Genomic DNA, 9,303 nt, shown 5'->3' with positions numbered 1-9,303 from the left:
AACTAGCTCTTGCAGACCAGGCTGGCCCCAAACTCACTGGGATCCACCTGCCTCTACCTCCGGAGTGCTGGGATTAAAGGCGTGTGCCATCACCACCCGGCCTAGGGCTGATTTCTTAAGGTCTTCACAAGTTCACAGCAATATTTGTCTAGCTTCTTAATCTTTGCCCCCTTAAGCCTAAGCAATTTGGATAAACTAAGCCATACTAAAAAAAAAAAAAAAAAAAAAAAAAAAAAAAAAAAAAAAAAAACCTGGCCACCATTCTTATCTCTGGAGAAACTCCTGACCCTTGCATTAACATTAACTGGTGTCAATTAGCCTAACAAGGTCAGTGGTTCCCTCCCACCCACCCCCCACCTCAAGCCACACCCCCAGCTCACATTCTTCCTCTCCTAACCCCCAACCCCCAATCCCTGGGCAACTATAGATTACAAAAGGTGTGTTCTTTTCTTCAATAAACTGGCAGGCAGCCATCCCAGTTCACCCTCGGGTCCTGTCAGCCTCCTTTCTACCCCCTTGCTCCACAAGTCCTCTTTGGGACCGTGTGTTCACAGCACCAATGTGGTAGCTCACAACCATCCATAACTTCAGTTCCAGAGGGCCCAGCGTCCTCTTCTGACCCCCCCTCCTGGGGGGGGGGCACCAGGCACACAAGTGGAGGCCATAAATATATGCAAGCAAAGCACCCATACACACAAAAACAAGCAAACAAAAACTTAATTTTTGAATCAAGTCACAGGAGATCCAGGAAGATTTCTATATACATAGATTTTAGATTCCCTTTAAGGTCAGGTGTGAGACAATTTTTTTTTTAATCAAACAATTTTTTTTAAAGACAAAGTTACCGATAGCCCAGGCAGGCCTCAAAACTTGTTTTGTGGAAAATCTGACCCTGAACAACAGCTGACCTTCTAAATGCTGGAATGTTAGGTGTCTACTACCAAGCCTGATTTGTGTATGTGTGTGTGTGTGTGTGTGTGTGTCAGGCAGGATGAAACGACGGAGTCGAATCTCTATCTATAGGTATGTAATTTTTATGTAGAGGCAAGAAAAGTCAGATAAACTCTGAATGTTTATTTTTCAAAAATACAAGCTTTGAGTAAATTTAGTAAATTTTTTTTTTTGGTTTTCAAGACAGGGTTTCTCTGTAGCTTTCGAGTCTGTCCCGGAACTAGCTCCGGTAGACCAGGCTGGCCTTGAACTCCCAGAGAGCCGCCCGCCTCTGCCTCCCGAGTGCTGGGATTACAGGCGTGCACCACCGCCGGGTTTAAAGTAGATTAAAGAGCAATTAATTCCCAGCCCGACCCTAGACACTACTGGGGCGGGGCCGTGACTGTTGTAACGCTGTGGGCGGGGCCTAGCCGCTGTCTCGCCTTATATAGCCCGTGCAGGCCTTCAGGGCTTCCTATTGCTGTTGAGCTGCTGCTGCTGCTGACTGCTGTCTGCTGTACCTGGTGAGTACCTGAAGGGTTGGGGAATGGCTAGAATCTCGGGTTCTGCGAAATTCGGACTTCTGGGTTTTGAGACGGGGCCGTGGGCGGCTGTCACTTCAGTTAGTTCCGGGGAGCGTGGGTGAGCAACAGTGGCTCCAGGGAGGCCGAGGCTGATTTTTCCAAAGGAAAACTTGTGGACTTTTGGGTTACCGGGCCTCTCACACCAGCCTGGAATCTTAGTTCCTGCATTCTTGCACACATGCTCAGGCACACATAGATAAATAAAATTTTGTAATATTTTGGTCCGATCTATGCTGTGCATCATGTCTGTGTATGCCTGAGGAGGTCCAAGAGGACTTGAGAGCCCTTAGAGTTATGGATGGTTGTGAGCCATCCTGTCTGTCTGGGATTGAGCCTAGTCACTTGCAAGAGCAAGGGGTGTTCTTTTTCATTTATTTATTTATTTTTGGTTTTTTCAAGACGGGGTTTCTCTGTGGTTTTAGAGCCTGTCCTGGAACTAGCTCTTGTAGACCAGGCTGGTCTTGAACTCTCACAGAGATCCGCCTGCCTCTGCCTCCCCAGTGCTGGGATTAAAGGCGTTCGCGACCACCGCCCGGCAGCCGGGTGTTCTTTTTTATTATTAAAACTTTAACCTTAGCGGCACACGCCTTTAATTCCTGAGGCAGGCTGATATTTGTGAGCTTGAGTTTGAGGCCAGCCTGGTCTACGAGAGCTAGCTAGTTCCAGGGCAGGCTCCAAAGCTACAGAAAAACCCTGTCTCGAAAAACAAACAAATTTAACTTTATTTTCTGTGCATTAGTTTGTTGGTGTGAACGTGTCAGGTCCCCGAGAGTTTCAGGCAGTTGTGAGCTGCCATGTGGGTACTGGGAATTGCGTTTAAGCACTGAGCATCTCTCTAGTACCCCAAAGAGGTGTTCTGGGTTTAGTCTGTTTACTGTAGAGGGGCTATTAGGAGAAAGAGACAGCAGGGAGCAAAGAATGGGGCTGTGGGTGGGCTGCGGTGCCTGTGGCGCAGATATTAAAAATGCTTATAGCCTAGGAGAGTAGGGATGCACAGTGCGGAGTGAAACAGAAAGCCAGCCTGCTGTTTCGGTTCTTGTCAGGATTTTGCCTGGAAGTCTCCCCCAAACCCTTTCTGAATCTTACCCTACTGTATAATTTTATATATTTTTAAATTTCTTTCTGGAGGCAGGTTCTCATGTACTCTATTCCATATCTCCTAACAGGACTCCACCATTGAAAATATGATGGATGATTCCTTCATAGCGACGGTCTTGGCGGGATGTGGCGGCTCCTCTCAGGTCCTGTTTAACGGGGTGGAGGACTTCTACGTTCCTGGAGGAGATGTAACTTGCCGGTACAGCTTCACCCGGCAGTTCAACCCTCGCCACAGTGACTGGATTGGCATCTTTAAAGTGAGTGTTCGTCCCAAGGGGTTGGGATCTAGTGGAGTCTTAGTGTATAGGCTGTGTCTGCCCAGTCAGAAATTCTAAACTACAGTTCCCAGAGCTTTCTCACCACACCAATTTATTTGTCTTGACTCTTAAGGAACTAGCAACTGCCCCAAACAAAGCGAAAATCTTGTGCTCTATAAACTAAAATATTGAGCTGGTTGTACACTGTACTTGCCTTTAATCTCAGCTAGGGAAGTGGCACGCAGCTGTAATCCCAGCTGACCAGCCCGTTGAGCCAAATTGGTAAGTGGATGGAGTGGGAAGATAGCTCAGTGAGCGCATGCACAGGGCCTGACCTTAAGTCTCAGCCCCATATACTTGAAAAGGTCCGTATGGCCATGCACGACCTCATTCTTAATCTTGGGGCCTGCCTGGCTGCAGGGTCAGTGGGAGACCAATTCGAAGAATAAGGCAGTGATAGAATAGAATACCCAAAATATACGACATATATTCCTAACAAGAAAAGTTCAAGGGGGAGTGCATTATAGCCCACGCCCCTCTACCCAATACTTGGGAGGCAGAGGCAAGACAGCCTGATCTACATAGTAGATTCCAGGACAGCCAGGGAGAGCTTGAGACCCTGTATTGCACAAAACAACAAAACGGGGTGAAAAGACTGAGGAAGCTAGTGCGGGCCTGGCCACAATCAATATGCGGGCATCTATACACATTAACACACACGTGCTTGCACAGATACGCACACAAGGTTTTGCTATGTATGTAGCTCAGGCTGACTTCAATCCTTAAGGTTCCACGTGGTTGTAATTGTGGGTCAGTCATCATTAGGACTGGTTTCTCAAAACATTCTTACCGGTTCCCTGCTCTGTGTAACATTGGATAATACAGTTTGGCTGTTTGCTTTGACATTGGCCTGGAATTTACCTTGTAGTCTCAGGCTGGCCTCAGCAACCCTCTTGCTTTAAGTACTCCAGTGTCAGAAGGATGGACCTAAGCTACCACATCTGGCTGGTGACTTAGGGATCAAATCTGAAGCGCTTGTAATGAGATTTGAGAAGTTACAGTTCTATTTCCTTCTTAACTGGAATTTTGAGTGTTTGTTTACCTAAATTTATTTTCGATGCTGCTTCAATTTATTCTGTTGCTGTTATGAAACAGCATCTTAGAGGCTTGCCAAAAGGACGGAGACTCAGGCTGAAAACCACTGTATTAGCCACGAGTCAAGAAACATGGTTCCTGTCATAATGAAATGAATTCAGTATAAGAAAATGAAATTTAGGTGCATTTTATTTAAGAAATCTTAGCCCAAAGAAGACTTTCAAGTTCCATCAGTGCTGAATCAGAGCCTCTTTCCTTGCAGGTGGGGTGGGAGACAATTAAGGACTACTACACATACATGTGGGTTCCCATGCCCAGTCCCGAGGAATTAACCACGCAGCAGGAGGTACTATTCAAAGGTATGGAAAAAAATACTAGGCTAACCCCTTGAGGCCTCTAAGACAGTTTTGGTATTTGTTTTAAAAGGCTTAACTCTTTATTTTGTATTAAAAATCACAAACCTTTTTCAGCTTATTATCTGCCCAAGGATGGTGAGAATTACCAGTTCTGCTACGTGGATGAAGATGGCAAGGTTCAGGGAGCAAGTACCCCTTTCCAATTCTGTTCAAAAAGTGAGGAAGACATGCTGATTGTTACCACTCAGGTTTGTAACCTCCCCTCAAGCTTCTTTCTGTTGCCTACGAGATCCAGGCGAGGGTGGACTTTGAGACGATAGCCATTATGGACTGACAGTAGATAGATGCTTTTGGGAAAAATCATGACCTACAGTAATCTATTCAGGGATGACTTGAATAATTTTTATGAGACAGGGTTTCTCTTTAGTTTTTGGTGCCTGTCCTGGAACTAGGGCTTGTAGACCAGGCTGGCTTTAAACTCACTTATCTGTCTGCCTCTGACTACCATGTGCTGCACCCCTGCCGCCGGGCCGACTTTAGAATAATTTTAAAAATCAAAGCGTGATTTCTTTCTCCCTTCTGTAATTTCAGGAACTGTTCAATTTAACACAACCTCAACAACCAACCCCACAAAACTACACTATGATTCAGGCAGACAAAGATTCAGGGCCGACTTTCAGCCTCAGCATTTGAGTAACTTGCAACCGTCCCAGTGTCCCTCATAACTCCCCCTGAACCCCAGACGGGTTTTTTTCAGTGTAGCTGTGGCGCCTGTCCTGGAACACATTGTGTCGAACTCAGGCCTCCCTCATAACTTCTTATGGCGTAAAATTTGCTCTATTTGGTCTCTCCTAGCAGAGGCAGACCTATTTCTGTGATTGCAAGGGCGGGCCCGCCAATGCACCTTCTTCCACCACATAGCTTCTCTGGCTGGCATGCTACAGGACACTTGAGGGAGTGCCAGTCACTCAGCTGCTCACCTTCCCAGCAGGTGGGAAGCTGCTGTGGAAGGAAGGGCTGTGATAAAGGAGCTGTGGTCTTTCTTGCAGGATAAGGTGGAAGAGATGGAGCAGCGCACTGCGGAGCTTCTCCGTGAAAACCAGGAGCTGAAGGAGAACTGCACCAACCTCCATCAGCAGAACACAGATGTGCAGGCAAAGCTGCAGAGGAAGCAGGTACAGATGCTGGCCAGAGGTGAACTTGGGATCAGGTACCTGACAATGTGGTGTCCTACCCGGTGCTAAATTCTGTTGGCTTCACTCCTGATTGTAATCGAAGATTGCTTATAATCAGAGAGAAAGAGCCACCATGTGCTTACTGGGGAAATGAACTCAGGATCTCTCTGGAAGAGCAGCTTGATGTCTTTCTCTCCTGGCAGAGACAGACTTCATTATTTGATTCTCTTGCAGGATAAGGTGGAAAAGATCGGGCAGCTCGCTAAGGAGCTTCTCCTAGTAAACCAGAAGCTGAAGGAGAACTGCACCAGCCTCTGCCAGCAGAAGTCAGATGCGAAGGCAGAGCTGCGGAGGGAGCAGGTACAGATGCTGGACAGAGGTGAACTTGGGATCAGGTACCTGACAATGTGGTGTCCTACCCGGTGCTAAATTCTGTTGGCTTCACTCCTGATTGTAATCGAAGATTTGCTTGTAATCAGAGAGAAAGAGCCACCATGTGCTTACTGGGAATTGAACTCAGGACCTCTCTGGAAGAGCAGCTTGATGTCTGTCTTTCTCTCCTGGCAGAGACAGACTTCATTATTGGATTTTCTTGCAGGGAAAGGTGGAAAAGATCGGGCAGCTCGCTAAGGAGCTTCTCCTAGTAAACCAGAAGCTGAAGGAGAACTGCACCAGCCTCTGCCAGCAGAAGTCAGATGCAAAGGCAGAGCTGCAGAAGGAGCAGGTACAGATGCTGGCCAGAGGTGAACTTGGGATCAGGCACATTAGGATGCAGTGTCTGACCCAGTGCTAAATTCTGTTGGCTTCACTCCTGATTGTAATCGAAGATTGCTTGTAATCAGAGAAAGAGCCACCATGTGCTTACTGGGAATTGAACTCAGGACCTCTCTGGAAGAGCAGCTTGATGTCTTTCTCTCCTGGCAGAGGCAGACTTCATTATTGGATTTTCTTGCAGGGAAAGGTGGAAGAGATGGAGCAGCGCACTGCGGAGCTTCTCCGAGAAAACGAGGAACTGAAGGAGCACTGTGCCAGCCTCTGCCAGCAGAAGTCAGACGCGAAGGCAGAGCTGCAGAGGGAGCAGGTACAGATGCTGGCCAGAGGTGAACTTGGCCATGAGAGAATTGCCCTGGCCCTATTTCATATTTGCCTTTGATTTTATCTGCTTTGGGAAGAAGAAAGGCAGAGGGGGTCACCAGCCAAAAACAGAAGGAACAAGATCTGCTGGGGGAATGGAGTCACATGGCAACATGTAGATGAATTGAAATGAGTTAATTTAAATTACGTGAGCCAGGTGGATGATGGCTGGAGAAATGGCTCGAGGTTTAAGATCAGTGGCTGCTCTTCCAGAGGCAGTTCCAATCCCCAACACCCACATGGTGGCTCTCAACCATCTGTAGTGATATCTGAGCCCTCTTCTGGCTGGCAGGCGCACACGCATGATGGCAAGAAATTGCATATATGGTAAATCTCTTTCAAAAAAGGAAATTAGGACCCCGCCTGAGCTATAGGCCTAGTTTTCAAGGAGAAAAGTCTCTGGTGCTGACAGGCAGGAGAGTCCCTGTCTTCTTGCATTCTACATTGGGGGGGGTCACATGGAGTCTGACTTCCTTTTGGCCTCTAGCTCAGAATCAATAATAGGAAGACTCACCCTGAACTATAGGCTCATCTGTCTCTACAACTTAAATGCTGTTTACCTGCATGTTGGCACAGGCTGTTGGCATAGGGCTGTGATCTCTGCTGCAGCGTGTCTTGCTCCCTCTGTCTTTTATTCTCTCAGAGCTCTCCTTCCAGTAGTCCTTTCTAGCCCCTGACTCACTATTGACTCACTTAGTTTTTTATTAAACCTATCCCTGTGCTGCAGTGTAAAGGATATTCCACAGCAGTTTCCCAGCCCCACACTGTGAGTCTCACCTGGTCACAGGACAGAGCCAGGTCAGGCTAAGCATCCACTCTCGCTATAGTCTTAGCTGGGGTGTCTAGCTGACCCTGAAATGTGTCTCCCCATTCCAGTTATCTCATGTAGTTCTATAGCCCTTCCTTGACCCCACCTAACCTGATCTCCCCTGTTCCCACCCTTATCCAGCTACAGTCCACCCTGGAGATCTGTCTTCCCTTTCCATACAGATCTATGCATTCTGCTTGAGCCTTCCTTGTTCCTGTGTTTGGCATGGTATTGCCACCCCTTTTTTTGAGCTGCAACTTCTCTCTGTAAGAGCACTATCTACTGTAGAACTCTCTGTAGAGTGGATGTCTGCGAATTTAGAGACCTGCCCTGCCTGGCTCTTCCATATTACCTGTGGCCTAGAGTTTGTTTCTTTCTTTCCTGACGGAGGCAGACTTAGTTCTGTGATTGCACTAGCAGACAAGTCAATTTCGTGCCTTCTGACTCACTGGATAGCTGCTCTGGCTCCAGTGATTGCCAGTCACTCAGCTGCTCACCTTCCCAGCTGGTGGGAACCTCCTGCTGGAAGGAAGGGTTGGAATACAGAAGCTGTGATTTCTCTTGCAGGAAAAGGTGAAATACATGGGGTTGAACACTGAGATGCTTCTCCAAGAAAACCAGCAGTTGATAGAGCGCTGTTTCAGCCTCAGTCAGCGAAACTCAGATGCTGATGAAGAGCTGCAGAGGAAGCAGGTACAATGCTGGCCAGAGGTGAACTTGGGATCCTGTACATGAGGACTGCGGTGTCTGACCTGGTGCTGTTTTCTATTGGCTTCACTGCAGAATATAATCAGACATTGGGCCTTGTTTCCTGACTGCCCATCCCCGAATAATCACAAACTATATTAAGATGAGTTAATACAGTTGCACAGTGATTTAGGTGTATTCCTACTTTGCTCTTACATCATAAATATATTTTTATCAGTCTGTCATCCACAAGTCTGTGGCTTACTGAGAAAGGAATGCTCTGGCATCTTCTGCATCTTTTGCCTGAGCCCACCTTCTTTCTCCCTTCATTCAGTTTAGTTTTCCTACCCACTTAGATTCTGCCCTGCTATAGGGCAAAATAAATAGCTTTCTTGAACAATGGTTAAAGAAAAAACAGGGCTACCCGGGAGTGCCAGTAACTCAGCTGCTCATTCCCAACTGCTGGGAAGCTGCTGTGGAAGGAAGGGATGTGATGAAGGAGCTGTGGTCTTTCTTGCAGGGAAACGTGGAAGAGATGGAGCAGCGCACTGCGGAGCTTCTCCGTGAAAACCAGGAGCTGAAGGAGAACTGGGCCAGCCTCCATCAGCAGAACACAGATGTGCAGGCAGAGCTGCAGAGGGAGCAGGTACAGATGCTGGCCAGAGGTGAACTTGGGATCAGGCACATGAGGATGCAGTGTCTGTCCAGGTGCTAAATTCTGTTGGCTTCACTCCTGATTGTAACCGAAGATTGCTTGTAATCAGAGAGAAAGAGCCACCATGTGCTTACTGGGAATTGAACTCAGGACCTCTCTGGAAGAGCAGCTTGATGTCTTTCTCTCCTGGCAGAGGCAGACTTCATTATTTGATTCTCTTGCAGGGAAAGGTGGAAGAGATGGAGCAGCGGACTGAGGAGCTTCTCCGTGAAAACCAGGAGCTGAAGGAGCACTGCGCCAGCCTCTGCCAGCAGAAGTCAGACGCAAAGGCAGAGCTGCAGAGGGAGCAGGTACAGATGCTGGCCAGAGGTGAACTTGGCCATGAGAGAATTGCCCTGGCCCTATTTCATTTTGCCTTTATCTGCTTTGGGAAGAAGAAAGGCAGAGGGGGTCACCAGCCAAAAACAGAAGGAACAAGATCTGGGGGAATGGGGGACATCAAAGCCAGGAGTGACTTGGCAACA

At 47.6% G+C, this 9,303-nt stretch overlaps 1 protein-coding gene across 1 annotated transcript; it reads left to right on the top strand.

Moving 5' to 3' along the window:
- The first annotated feature begins 2,698 nt into the window (after positions 1–2,698).
- On the top strand, positions 2,699–6,288 carry LOC126510297 (calcium-binding and coiled-coil domain-containing protein 2). Its single transcript, XM_050156804.1, has 6 exons — positions 2,699–2,869; positions 4,227–4,323; positions 4,435–4,568; positions 5,370–5,495; positions 5,730–5,855; positions 6,094–6,288. Exons 1-6 carry the CDS (start codon positions 2,699–2,701, stop codon positions 6,286–6,288), a joined length of 849 nt encoding a protein of 282 aa, XP_050012761.1.
- The last annotated feature ends 3,015 nt before the right edge of the window (positions 6,289–9,303 follow it).

Source organism: Alexandromys fortis, unplaced genomic scaffold, assembly GCF_014885135.2.
Source record: "Alexandromys fortis isolate MF-2015 unplaced genomic scaffold, M_Fortis_MF-2015_v1.1 scaffold_31, whole genome shotgun sequence".
NCBI classification, from domain to species: domain Eukaryota; kingdom Metazoa; phylum Chordata; class Mammalia; order Rodentia; family Cricetidae; genus Alexandromys; species Alexandromys fortis.
The sequence above is the reverse complement of the archived record's forward strand: the minus strand, read 5'-3'. Positions and strand labels throughout refer to the sequence as shown.

Coding starts and splice junctions, on each gene's coding strand:
- LOC126510297 (XM_050156804.1), top strand. CDS start 2,699: ATGATGGATGATTCCTTCATAGCGACGGTCTTGGCGGGATGTGGCGGC. Junction 4,324..4,434: donor GCAGGAGGTACTATTCAAAG/GTATGGAAAAAA, acceptor AACCTTTTTCAG/CTTATTATCTGCCCAAGGAT. Junction 5,856..6,093: donor CAGAGCTGCGGAGGGAGCAG/GTACAGATGCTG, acceptor ATTTTCTTGCAG/GGAAAGGTGGAAAAGATCGG.